Below are 13,835 nucleotides of genomic sequence, written 5' to 3' on the forward strand. Positions count from 1 at the left end.
TTTTATTTGATATGTAAAATACATATTCAGTTATAACCCGATTTGTCTTCCTTCTATAAACCGATTCAATTATAGTATTTTTATGTTGTATTATAGTATTTTTTGGTATTATTAAAAATACTATAATATAGTGTAAGAACATTATAAATATATTATTTTTTACAAAATTATAGATTTTTTCGTATATTATAATATTTTTTAATATTATTGAAAACACTATAACACGATGTAAAAATATTATAATTGGACCGATTCACAAGAAAAATTATTTTAAGTGTAGACAAAGAAAGATCATAAATTTTAAAATGAGCACTTATTCGGAATAAAAATATAAAAGAGATATTTTTTTTTCTTTTTTGGATAATTCAAACGATTTTTTTCGACAATTCGCTCAAACAAAATTGTAGGATAAAATCGAGGCAAAGCATTCAAAACTTTGGACGGATGCTGTGGTGGCGCTCAAAATTGCACTGTGCTGCAGCGGCAGCAGCACGCAAGCCGAGACGAGCGAAGGAAATAGTCGAGTGGTACGATAGGAACACGAGACGCTATCGCCTCTTTAGAAGACACACCGTCGTGGTTGCAGGCACCGGTCACCTCCACCACGTACTTACTCGGACCCAGCGGAAGCTCAAGCCAACAGATCATGAGATCCATCTCCAGGCTTCCCTTCAAATGGCAGCTCTACCACCCCCGTACTGTAGCAGAGCAGGCACTGTACCTTCTCCTCCTCCGTCTTCTCGTGCGGTCCTCCCTCCCATGGCGGATTCTTAACAGTCTCTGAGAACTGCATGGTTGCACTGTTTCGGTGGCTGCACATGCACGACGACTCCTGCATGCTTTGCCATGGCAAGGCAGCAGCAGCAGGAGCCACGAGGAGGAGGAGGGCGGTCAAAGAAGACTCCTGTGCATTGAAAAGCTTGCGCAGGGTCGAGAATAACGAACGACCATGACGCAGACAGTGGTCTTGTGATCCATCTCTCAGCTTCCTTTCACTGTGATCGGTCACAGTGATCACAGCATGGTGATGTGCGAGAGATAAAAAGAGAAGCGGAGGATGTGGACTCGGTAACATCCATTATTATAGCTCATCCACCTTGTCATGATCAAATTGAATTGGGCAATATTTATGGCCTCATGAAGACTTGATAGGTCTATGTTAATTGTAAACAAATAGAATAAAATAATATGATCAAGTTTTTAAAATATTTAAAGAATATTTTTCCTAGTCACATGCGGGTAGATAAATATCTTTCTAGGCACAACAAGTACAAGTTGAAATATATTATTTAGTTTAAACTAGTAAAATGTATTTTTTCCCATTAGTTCTCTATTTTCTAAATAAGTTCCTCTTCGATTAGGCATCACCTAATTTAAGCCACAATGGTCTTTCAACTCCTAGGTGCCGATTATTTGTCTCACTCCATGATAAGATTTGTAATCTGTTGAGCAACTTTATGCTGTGATCGATGGATCAACACGACATAGGATCAGTAAGCATAGACACCCATGTGGTTGCTCAAATTAGGGTGGTTGTCATCAAGTCGGGTCTAGGTTTTATCTCCAGGATCGATCGAACGTAGAGCAAGAAGTTTCTCTTCCTCCGTCGTTGAGGTGCTCGAAGTTTGAATCCTGACATTGGTCAAGAGGTTGGATTTTATACCTGTGAACGAAAATCGATCGTATATGGTCTATTAATGGTCGTCGACTCCTCGGGCAATCGACTCGTACCTTCCATGTAGGCGTCGACCGACCTACATGATCGGTGTTATGTGACACTGTTTTGAGCTTTCCAAAGCGTCATTGTACTATGTGGCATTGTCTTGTACAGCCTCAGACAACACGGGAACAGGCGATCGTCCCATTTGAGTCCGAGGTGTCGCATTGACGTAGTGCACCATATTATCCTTGAGGCTCTATGTTGGCATGAACGTGGCTGCTGATTGTTGCCGTGGGGGTGGTACCAAAATATGCCATATCATAATCGAACTATCTAACTTTATAATTTGTATCGACGATAAACTTTTAGGCTAACATAAATTAAAATATATATTATTTACATTTGTGTTGATTATCCGTATCATTGGGTGATAAGATTCGCACTCCAATAATTCATATTGACGATGAACTTTTAGGTTAACATAAATTAAAATAGAGATTAATTTTCGTAACCATTTGAACATAAAAATACATGTTTTTTAAAGATGGAAAAGGATTTTGGACAAGAGCTCCTTTATATTATTAATTAAAAATATTATTTACAAAATTAATGTATATTTTATAAATTCAATCAATAATAGTATTTTGGATAATATAGCATAGATAAATAAGTATTGAATCTCATATTTTGACGATGAAATCAATTGATGAGTTTGTGATCTAATTTGTATTTTGAGTGATGTAGGACTAGCTTCGATCATAGATAGACAATTTGATTAAAGCAGAAAGAATCAATGTTGGGCCAAAGTGGAACATATCATAAGATTAGACGTTGAGCCGAATGATCGGTCGATGTATCGGCAAAAGACTTTGTGCCATGAGTTCGAGTATCGAGCCAAGAAGATGGGACATTGCGCCAAGGAGATCAGATGTTGCGGGAAAACAACATGTCGATTGAGCAATATGCCGAAGGAGAGAACGATGCACGTACTGGTGATTATTATTATTGAGGTTTGCGAGCCTCCATTATATTTCTTGTTTATTGTTGGGCCTGCGTGCCTATGATTAAGTTGTAATCACATGAGGAGGCACAGCGGGAGCGTGGATGCGATAGCGGGACCCACGAGACGGACGATCGTGATGCATGAAGATGCATCAAGATGTCGACGGAACCGATGAGGACGAGATGGATGATCACAGGGCATGGAGATGCACCGTTGCACACATAGATCTTGATGTGAGTGATTAGGCCTACTGGCTCGGGCCTAATCACATTAGGTTGTGGTCCATGATCATCTGGTGTAATTGATTATACACATACTAGATAAGTATATATATTTGCATTTGGACTAGTGAGGCGGTTGACATCAAGTATGCCACGTAAGGGATTTGAAAACGACATTTTCTGAAAATAAAGATGCAGCAGAAATGAATAACATGCAGATTTTGCAAGAAATAAACTATCAAGATATGGACTTCTATCTTAATATACTCCCACTATTTTACTAACGAGTCACGCGACACCCTCAGCACGTGAAACGGAAGTCTCCGGCAGACTTCTAGTGGGGATCAGGATCCAATCAGCGTCTTAGTGTAATCTCGAGGGACTCGACCAATCACACTAAGCCTAAAAGGTAGGCAACTCTTGCCGATCACAACTCCTTGTGATTCCCGTCCTGTTCGGCCTCCGAATCACCATGGTCTCGAGGGACTCGACCAACCATGATGCTCGGTTAAGTCAACACCTTCGTTACAAGATGAGTCCGATTTGATGATATACCCTCGAGGGACTCGACCAAGTATACCATGCCCTCAGGTCACCGGTGACATCTCTATGTCGTAAACAAGATAGTGAATCGCGATATAGGTGAGTTTCGAGGGACTCGACCAACTCAATCTACACCGGGAATCGGTTCCTACTTATAACGATGGAAGGCCACGTGGGTCAATCTAATTGCCTCACGTTTACCGACTTAATATTATCGAGAGATGTTTCTATGATTTGGTCTCCTAATATGACATGTCACACATATACAAGTGCCAGATGAACCAATGACATGTCGGACAACATGTGATTAATGCTTTATAATAATTATCTAGATCGAAATAGTTTAGTTATAATTGGGTTAGTTTAGAATGTAATTAAGTCAACTCAATTTGGGGCCTATTGAGCCCGAATTAGGGTTATTTTGGGTTAAATAAAATGCTCATTCAATGACCTAAAAGTTGGGTCAGGTGGTAGAACCATCAGTCCAAGCGGTGGTACTGCTCAATGTAAGGCAGTGGTATCGCTAGTACCCTGAAATCCCGAGGATTCAAATTTTTGGCTCTAAATTTGAATCTACTTAGGGCCTATAAAAACCCTGCTCATCCCTGCTCGGTTTATACACGAACTGAGAATATAAATTGGGGAAAATACAATTGCAATATTGAGAGTTCCTCCTTCTAAAGTATAATTTTTGTTTGAGAGAGGGCTAAGTGGTTGTAAAAGTTATCTCCTAAACCCGTGAAAAGGAGAAAATGGTTGTAAGATGGTAGTTGATTTTCGCCCATTGAAGGAAGTCTGTTAGTGGACATCGGTGGCCTCAACGGAGGAGGAATCAGGAATGGACGCATATCACAATGACCAAACTACTATAGAATTGGCGTGCCTCCCTTTCTCTGTTTGTTTATTTATTTTATAACTACTTTACTTAGTCATTACTATTCTTATAAATATTTTAAGTTTAAACGTCTTTTTAATATGATTTCATCGAATGAAATTTTCAAACCGACGTAATTTTACGAAAACACTAATTCACTCCCCCCTCTTAATGCTGATTTCGATCCTAACAAAAAAGATTATGAATCTAATTAAAAAATATTATTTAGAAAATAAGCTTATTTTTATAAATAGAAGTGAATAATTAAAATTTAGATGTGGAATTATAAGAGAGTAATGAGAACAAATTATATCTAATATGGAATAGATAGAAAAGGATCATGGCCAATAGCTCTTGCATAATTATTAATCTACAAATAAATTGTTATTTATATTTATTTGGGAAATTGAATATATTTTTTAAAAATTATTTCCAAATAGTTTATTTTAAAATTTTATGAGATGATTTTTCAAATATCACAAGAAATACATTATCTCCTAGTAATAAGAATTTTTCTTGATATAATAAAGATTGATCTATTCTTTGTAAATTTAATTTAATAATTATTTTTTTTGTCCTTTTTTAAAGAAAATTATGAGATGATGATTTTTTCAAATATCACGAGAAATAGACAATCTCCTGACAACAATAACTTTTTCCTAATATAATATAGATCAAATGCTTCGTAACTTTTTCGGTATCTCTAACTACAAACAAATAATTTTTTTTATAAATATTAAATAATAAAGACAGGATTCAAACCTACGATATTACAATAAAAAAATTACCAGTTAAGTTAGCTAACATATTTAAATATATTAAATAAAAATTTAAACTCTCATAAGTTGGACTGGGACACCATAATAATACAATCTTACGGGTAAGTAACTAAAGCTTCCTATAATAGTAGCGATCTTAATTGCTTGCCTCCTCTCCAAGCAACCGTCTCTTTACACAGTACCTGCGGGACATTTTAACGGGCCAACACCTTTGCCTACCGTGACAGGAACGCTAGCCTTCGTGGGTCCCGGTTCATAGGAAGACGGGTATCCGGTCGGGGAAAGAAGAGACGGTGTCGCGATCTCTTCTATCTTCCGCATAAGTATACGGGTTATGGGAGCCAGACACTGTCTCAGAGGGCCTCCACTATCAAAGCCCAACTGCCTCTCTCTCGCTCTTTCTCGACCTCGATCGGAGCCCTAAGAGAAGAAAGCGATAAAGGTAGACGAGGAACAGATCGGAGAAGGAAGAAGAGCGAAAGTCGCACTCCACTTCGATTCTCCCTCCTGCCCTCTCTCTCGATCTCTCGGTACGTCCCTCTTTTCCCCGTCTCTCCCGATCGACCGATGGCGATCGGGTTTCGATTGGGGTTGGGGCTTTCCGCTTCGCTTCTCGTCGGGATCCTCGCGGTGGTTTTCGCGGCGGGCCGCGACGGCGACGTGTTCTTGTCTCGTCGTGATTTCTTGTTTCTGATACTTGGGGTGGGGGTTGTGAGCAGCGTGCTGCTTTATATGCTTCCGAGAAAAAGAGTGGTGGGAGCGGAGAACGAAGAGAACCAGGCGGCGGCGGACGAGGATCAGCTGAAGAAGACGAGGGGGGGCGACCTGATCTCTTCTTCTGCAGCGATGGAGGAGGAGAACAGCTGGGCGAACGGGATGGAGATCGATGCGGTTGGGAGCAAGCAGGCTGAGATCGACGAGGATCTGCACAGCCGGCAGCTGGCGGTGTACGGGCGAGAGACCATGCGCCGGCTCTTCGCGTCGAATGTTCTCGTCTCTGGCCTCCAGGGCCTTGGCGCCGAGATTGGTAATATTTTTGTACAACGGTTCTTAATTCATGTCTAAATTCTTGAATTTATATTCTGTGTTTTTTTATGGATTTGGGTGTTTCTTGGAGTTGGGATGTAGATCTCAAGATCTGGTGGACCTCATTTTCTGATCGTTAATATTACATGGAACATAATATGCGAGAGTTTATCATTTCTTTTGGTTGCTGCCGTATTGCATATAGTTAACTACCGTGTAGTGTTCGTCACATTCATCCATCGAGAGTTTAGTGATTTGTTGTGTGATGCTGACTAAATGATTGTTAGTCGTGTTGTTAAGTGTCCTCAAATTCATTAATCATCAAATTAAATGGCAAAGATATACGAGAATATCATGTCAAGCTTTTTCAATTTGATCAGCTCTTGCTGCTTGCCATTAGTCAGAGTACATTCTCTTTTAGGTGCACCTTGTTCCAATATGATGCCAGGTTGTTGGACTTGGGTACGTACAATGGCAGGTTAAATTTATCCACTGATATGTGTGTAATCATGAAAGCCTGCATCAGCCAATTAATCATCTGGCTTCCCAATCTGTATTTATGTGCTGTGCAAATTGCGAGTGGTGTGCTCATCATGACATGAACTTTTGTCCGTGCAGCGAAGAATCTTGTTCTTGCAGGTGTCAAGTCTATCACCTTGCATGATGAAGGGAATGTAGAACTGTGGGACTTATCTGGCAATTTCTTTTTCTCTGAGGAGGATGTGGGTAAGAACAGAGCCCTTGCTTGTGTTATGAAGCTACAAGAGCTTAACAGTGCTGTTACAGTTTCTACCTTGAGCGGAAGTTTGTCTATTGAGCAGCTCTCTAATTTTCAGGTATGTTGCCCAGTAACCCGTGCTTCTGATGGTTTATTCCTTTGTTTTCAGTGGCCATCTACATTAAAGTGCAAATACTGCTATTCCTTTCACTTGCTATTGTTTATTTTTAATATCAGTGATGCCAAACAATATTATGAATGCTTTAGATGCATAAGTTTACTAAAATGCTTCTGATATAGTAGTCTTAAACAAGTTTTCTGACTATACATTGCTAAGTTGGACTACCTGTCAAGATTTAGTGTGAACATGAAGGACTATGTAAAAAAGCTTTCAATTGCTAGTCTTTTGATGTTAAATTTATTAGTATATTTTTGTAAGGCTTGCCCTCACTCACTTTTAGGTTGATGATGATAAGCTATCTTTCTAGGGTTGTGAAAATTTATCATTTACACTGTATGCATCTGATTTTTTACTCTATTAACTGATAATTTTGATAATTGATGAACTTTTCTCGCCCTTAGGTGCATCCTGATGTCATCTTTGATATTATATTATTGGTTTTCAATTGTGATATTCTTTTTAATATATACGTGATTGGTTTCTATGAGCTTATCAGGTGCATTTTGTAATTTGTATTTGATATTATTTATTGGTTTTCAATTGTGATTTTTTGGAAACTGCATGATTGGTTTCCATAAGCTTACAAAGTGCATTTTTAGTTTGGTGATATTTCATTGATTCTGCTAGTCATTCCTTATGGATATAAAGATACCTGATATTCTCTTTTCAATTCTGATGTCTTATCGGAGGTAAAATCTTAGATATTTTTCTTCACAAACAACTGGCTTTGATTTTAATCTATATTGCTAAATCATTCTATGTTTTATCCTTTTTAATTAATTTAGCTGGTTAGTAAGAAAACTTTTGCTAGCTCTTTTATTGCTTGTGAAGAGTCTAACACAATGATGAACATATCATTGTTTTAGTGATGAACAAGACAAATTATAGTAAGTCCTTTTATGACAACTTTGATGCAATTTTAAATAGATGATAATACAAGATATTTTAATTGAGAAAAGAGTTTGGTAGATGGATGGAAATGCTAATGGAATAAACAAATTACTGTAAGTTGTTTTAACAAAACTCCGGGGGAATTTTTAAAAGATGATAAGACAAGGTTTTCTTGTAGTAGGATAAAAGAATTTGGAAGATGGATGGGAACTTTGTTATACCGTATAATCTTTGATGAATACCAAAATTAGGCGCATGAAAAAAGAAAATTTTAGGACTCTAAGAGCAAGGTTGTAGATACAAGAGAGAGTTGGTCATTGTGTCGGAACATTTATTGTAAAAAGAGAAGGCTTTTATTATTGTGGCTCACTGTATGTATTTGGTGCCTCCTTATCCAACCTGGCTATATTGACTATGATGCCCAACTTTTGTCATTCCCCGTATGGAAATTTAGTCATATGACAACTCCAAATCTAGGGAATTCTAGGGGACAATGCACCTGATGGAATAATATCTTTGATGTATTACCCTATTCTCAAGGGTTGGGGCCACTTTTTACCAGTGTAATTATTTTATGCCCCAAACACTGACTTGAATAACCACTTATTTGTTACCTCCCAAGGTGCAGGAACTTCCATTCCAATCCTTCACAGTGGATTCTATCCGCAAAGACAATGTTTATTATGGATTGATTAAAGGAGGCCTCTGTGTCTACGAAGGATAAACATGTCTGACACTCTCGTAATGAGCATAATTTTAACAATATATTACATGTTTATTTTCAGTCAAGAAATTAGCTGTCGGTTTTGGTGGCAGTGTATGCATTTTCTTGCTATAGTTACTATAGGTCGTCAACTAGAGATCCAGTTGGTCATTGTGTAATTCACTAGTCTCTTTTCAGCAGCTCTTAAGCTGTGGTTAAATTATCTACATCTTTTTTATAATATGTAAAATTGAACGTCAATCTTTTGAGTCACTATCTCCAACTGGCTGAACTAATGATCAAAGAAGGTTTTACTTTGCTTCCATATGATCCCTGTCAATTATGATTTACAGTGTTGAACAGCTCAAATCATATCAGTAGGCCTGTTTATAGCTAATCCTTTCCTTGGGTCAATTGTGACTTAGCTATAACACTCCTGGTGTCTTTAGGAAATTTTTTTTTCGGTGGGGGATTTTGTTTATCTTTTTTATCCTGAAGTGCCTACTTCTAAGTTTGTCACACTCTTGATTTCATATCCGATGCCACATCCCTTCTGGCTGTAATATGTAACTTTGATGTACCCATCCCTTGTGTTTAGCTAAAGATCTTTACAGGTCAAACTTTTTTATTGGAATTGATTACAAGCAAGGTTGATTATCACTACCAGTTTCCTCTTTGTTGGGATATGTTATTCCTCTTTTGGTACGAGCCATCCAATTTATTATAAGAATTAATTTTGCTGGTGAAATTTAAACTTCCACCCTTATTCATTTTTTTTGCTGAAATTAAAGCATCACTTTCAACACTCTGTGTTTTGAAGAAAATTATTCATTAAATGTATTAGGCATTTATGCTAGATGCAGTCTTGTGTGTAATTTATCAGATTAATGTGAATGCTAAGAAAAAGGAAATCTAAGAATATGTTTCTGTTATCATTCTAGGATATTGATGTCTCTAATCTAGTAATCCTAATGAAACATGACCTATGTTTGTGGTAAACTTGAGCTTGCTATGTTATTGAGCGTGCTAAGTAAGATTGATTCAAACACCATCTTTTCTTCAGTGATTCATTTTTGTAAATTTTTCGGACATTTTCATGTTTGTAACTTTTTGTACTTTACAGGCTGTTGTTTTTACTGATTTGAGTTTGGAAAAAGCGACCGAGTATGATGATTATTGTCATAATCACCAGCCTCCAATTTGCTTCATTAAATCTGAAATTCGAGGACTTTTTGGCAGTGTGTTCTGTGATTTTGGTCCAGAGTTTACTGTATTTGATGTCGATGGTGAAGATCCACATACTGGTATAATTGCATCCATCAGCAATGACAATCCAGCAATTGTATCCTGTGTCGATGATGAGCGGCTTGAGTTCCAGGATGGAGATCTTGTTGTCTTCTCCGAAGTCGAGGGGATGATTGAATTAAACGACGGAAAGCCCAGAAAAATTAAGAATGCGAGGCCATATTCATTCACTCTCGAAGAGGACACAACTCAGTTTGGTGTATACAAGAAAGGTGGTATAGTTAAACAGGTAAAAGAACCTAAAGTCCTTCGATTCAAGCCTCTAAGGGATGCTCTTAAAGATCCAGGTGACTTCCTTTTGAGTGACTTCTCCAAATTTGATCGTCCACCTCTGTTGCACTTGGCTTTTCAAGCCTTGGACAAGTTTAGGCATGATAAAGGACGTTTTCCGATTGCTGGATCAGAGGACGATGCTCAACAACTTATAGATTTTGCTGTCAATATCAATGAAAGCCTCGGTGATGGTAAGCTAGAAGATATTGACAAGAAAATTTTACAGCATTTTGCTTATGGTTCCCGGGCTGTTTTGAATCCTATGGCTGCAATGTTTGGTGGTATTGTTGGGCAAGAGGTTGTTAAGGCCTGTTCAGGAAAATTCCATCCACTTTTGCAGGTGAATATAATGTCTGTTAGGGCTTGTTCGATTAATTCATTGTCTTTAGGCTTCACAACCTAACATATGTTTTATGTGAATTTTGGCAGTTCTTTTACTTTGATTCACTTGAATCTCTCCCTGTCGAACCGTTGGAATCTGGTGACTTAAGGCCTTTAAATTGTCGGTATGATGCTCAAATCTCGGTGTTTGGATCCAAGCTTCAAAAGAAACTGGAAAAGGCCAGAGTATTTATTGTAGGTTCTGGTGCCCTGGGTTGCGAGTTCTTGAAGAATCTAGCATTAATGGGAGTTTCCTGCTGTCCGAGAGGGAAGCTTACTGTAACTGATGATGATGTCATTGAAAAGAGTAATCTTAGTCGCCAGTTTCTTTTCCGTGACTGGAATATTGGGCAAGCCAAATCCACTGTGGCTGCTGCTGCTGCAATGTCGATAAACCCGAGTCTCCATATTGAGGCTCTTCAGAACCGAGCAAGCCCAGAGACAGAAGATGTGTTTGATGATGCATTTTGGGAGAGTTTAGATGCAGTTATTAATGCACTGGATAATGTAACTGCCAGAATGTACATTGATGGTCGGTGTTTATACTTCCAGAAGCCACTTTTAGAATCTGGAACTTTAGGTGCCAAGTGTAACACACAGATGGTCATTCCTCACTTGACGGAGAATTATGGGGCCTCCAGAGATCCACCTGAGAAACAGGCACCTATGTGCACAGTTCACTCTTTTCCCCACAATATCGATCACTGTCTAACATGGGCCAGATCTGAGTTTGAGGGTTTGCTTGAGAAAACACCTAATGAAGTAAATACCTTTCTATCTAATCCAAGTGCATATGTTTCGTCAATGAGAAATGCAGGTGACGCTCAGGCTAGGGATCTTATTGAACATGTCCTTGAGTGCCTTGATAAGGATAGATGTGAGACATTCCAAGATTGTGTTCGCTGGGCACGGCTAAGGTGAGTCTGTTGTCCTTGATGTGTGAGATTTGTTACTATGCTTTTTCCTAATGGATGTCTGTTTCCACCTGTGTAATGCATATATATTTTCAATCTTTTTACCGCATTATTTTTTATGGGCTTAATATTCTATACTGTTTGCATCTCCTTAGTGTGACACCCTTATTGTCACATTTTCTGACAGCTAACAAGGCTGTGGACTCAGTTTGTTATCAGAGGGATGTGTTATTCTGAAACTTGGATTTGATGTTCACCCCTAGATATCTCACCTAATTTTGGTGTCTGATATCCTTGTAGCCCTTTGTACCTGCATATAATTAATATATTGTAATAAAAAAAATTCAATGTTTATACATGTATTGGTCCTAAAGTTCAATGCTAGGACCATACTGGTGCGCTGAAGTTCTATTTTACTTTATTTTATATTTCTGATGACTGATGTGACAATTTTTGTTCAAGCAGAATTAGGCATCTGATACTTTACTCAAAGACATTCATTTTTGTTTTGGTCATGCGACATATTTTCTTCTGTTTTTTCGTATGTTATTGAACTAAGACATTAATTCATGCCTCAGGTTTGAGGATTACTTCTCCAATCGTGTGAAGCAGTTAACTTTTACTTTCCCTGAGGATGCAGCCACCAGCACAGGTGCACCTTTCTGGTCTGCTCCTAAACGTTTTCCACAACCATTGCAATTCTCATCTAGTGACCCCAGCCACCTTCAATTTGTCATGGCTGCTTCCCTTCTTAGAGCCGAGACATTTGGAATTCCTGTTCCTGAATGGGCCAAAAACTCAAAGAAGTTAGCTGATGCTGTTGATAAGGTATTAGTTCCTGACTTTCAGCCCAGGGCAGGTGTTAAAATTGTAACAGATGAGAACGCTACTAGCCTGTCCGTTGATTCTATCGATGATGCAGCTGTTATTAATGACCTTATTCCAAAACTTGAAGAGTGTGCCAAGAGGCTGCCCCCAGGGTTTCGTATGAATCCTATTCAGTTTGAGAAGGTAAATGATTCTCCTCTCTCATTTTTCAGTCATCTTCAAACTTTAAAGTTCTGCTTTAATCTTTTTGAATCCCACAATACATTTATTGATGAGTTCTGCTCTTGATGTGCTTGATTCCGCTTCCTTCTTTGTTGTGCCATATACCTTGACTATTGGCATTACTCTTATGCTCACTTTAGCCATTACTTTTGATTCTCGTCATATCTGTAGCTTATATAAGGTAAGTCTATGGATTTACTTTCCTGTATGGGTTTCTTAAGACGACATGTTTCTGGAATTCAATATGCAGGATGATGACACAAACTACCATATGGATTTTATAGCTGGGCTAGCTAACATGCGCGCAAGAAACTATGGCATTCCAGAAGTTGATAAGCTGAAGGCAAAATTTATTGCTGGTAGGATCATCCCAGCAATTGCCACATCAACAGCCATGGCTACTGGTCTCGTGTGCCTGGAGCTTTACAAAGTGCTAGGTGGTGGACATAAGCTGGAGGACTACAGAAACACATTTGCCAACCTTGCACTCCCACTTTTCTCGATGGCCGAGCCGGTTCCTCCGAAGATGATGAAGCACCGAGACATGAGCTGGACAGTATGGGATCGCTGGATTGTCGAGGGTGACCTTACCCTAAGGGAACTGCTTCAATGGTTCAAGGACAAAGCACTAAGCGCTTACAGCATTTCTTGTGGTACTTCATTACTTTACAATAGCATGTTTCCCAAGCACAAGGATAGGATGGATAGGAAGGTGGTTGATCTGGTGAAGGAGGTCGCCAAGGTAGAAGTTCCCTCTTACAGGCGCCATGTGGATGTTGTGGTGGCCTGTGAGGACGAGGAGGATGGCAGTGACGTAGATATCCCACTGATATCAATTTACTTCCGGTAGTCTAGCTTGAGATTAGAAGAAACACAATTGAAGACTTAAAATATTGTCTGTCTAGCTATTATATCTTCCCAAAACGGGTGGTTGTGAAGTTACTTGGCTTTACCACTGTATTGGAAGCAAAGCCTGAGACTGTCTCCACTGTATTTTCTGTTGGTTTATCTTTCCGTAACTAGTTCTGAAGAACATATAAGCATGGTGGATAGAATTAAGTGATCCATCTGTTGCAGACATGTACATGTCACTCAGATGCTCCAGCATGCGACTGGTGTTACAATAACCTCAAACCTCATAGCTCTCATGCAGCTGCAGGTGTCGCTGTATTTCCGTCCTTTTTTTTTGAAATTTTGTGTTCAATATGATGTTATATCACTGTTGCACATGTCAGGTTGGTTATATTAGGTCCTTTTTAAAGATTGATTAATACTCCTGAGCAATTTACCTGGGGATATGATCTTTATTTTAA

General features: G+C 38.7%; 1 protein-coding gene across 2 annotated transcripts; it reads left to right on the forward strand.

Moving 5' to 3' along the window:
- Positions 1-5,475: 5,475 nt before the first annotated feature.
- LOC135594632 (ubiquitin-activating enzyme E1 2-like) lies at positions 5,476-13,835 on the forward strand. 2 transcript variants are annotated; one of them, XM_065085005.1, is made up of 7 exons: positions 5,476-5,610; positions 5,800-6,107; positions 6,725-6,942; positions 9,723-10,517; positions 10,607-11,475; positions 12,051-12,483; positions 12,773-13,835. In XM_065085005.1, exons 2-7 carry the CDS (start codon positions 5,813-5,815, stop codon positions 13,370-13,372), a joined length of 3,210 nt encoding a protein of 1,069 aa, XP_064941077.1. In that variant the 5' UTR covers positions 5,476-5,610; positions 5,800-5,812; the 3' UTR covers positions 13,373-13,835. The 2 variants fall into 2 exon arrangements, with proteins under 2 accessions (XP_064941077.1, XP_064941076.1); XM_065085004.1 differs by having other exon boundaries at positions 5,515-6,107; positions 12,773-13,602.

The sequence above is a fragment of the Musa acuminata genome, chromosome BXJ1-10, assembly GCF_036884655.1.
Source record: "Musa acuminata AAA Group cultivar baxijiao chromosome BXJ1-10, Cavendish_Baxijiao_AAA, whole genome shotgun sequence".
NCBI classification, from domain to species: Eukaryota; Viridiplantae; Streptophyta; class Magnoliopsida; order Zingiberales; family Musaceae; genus Musa; species Musa acuminata.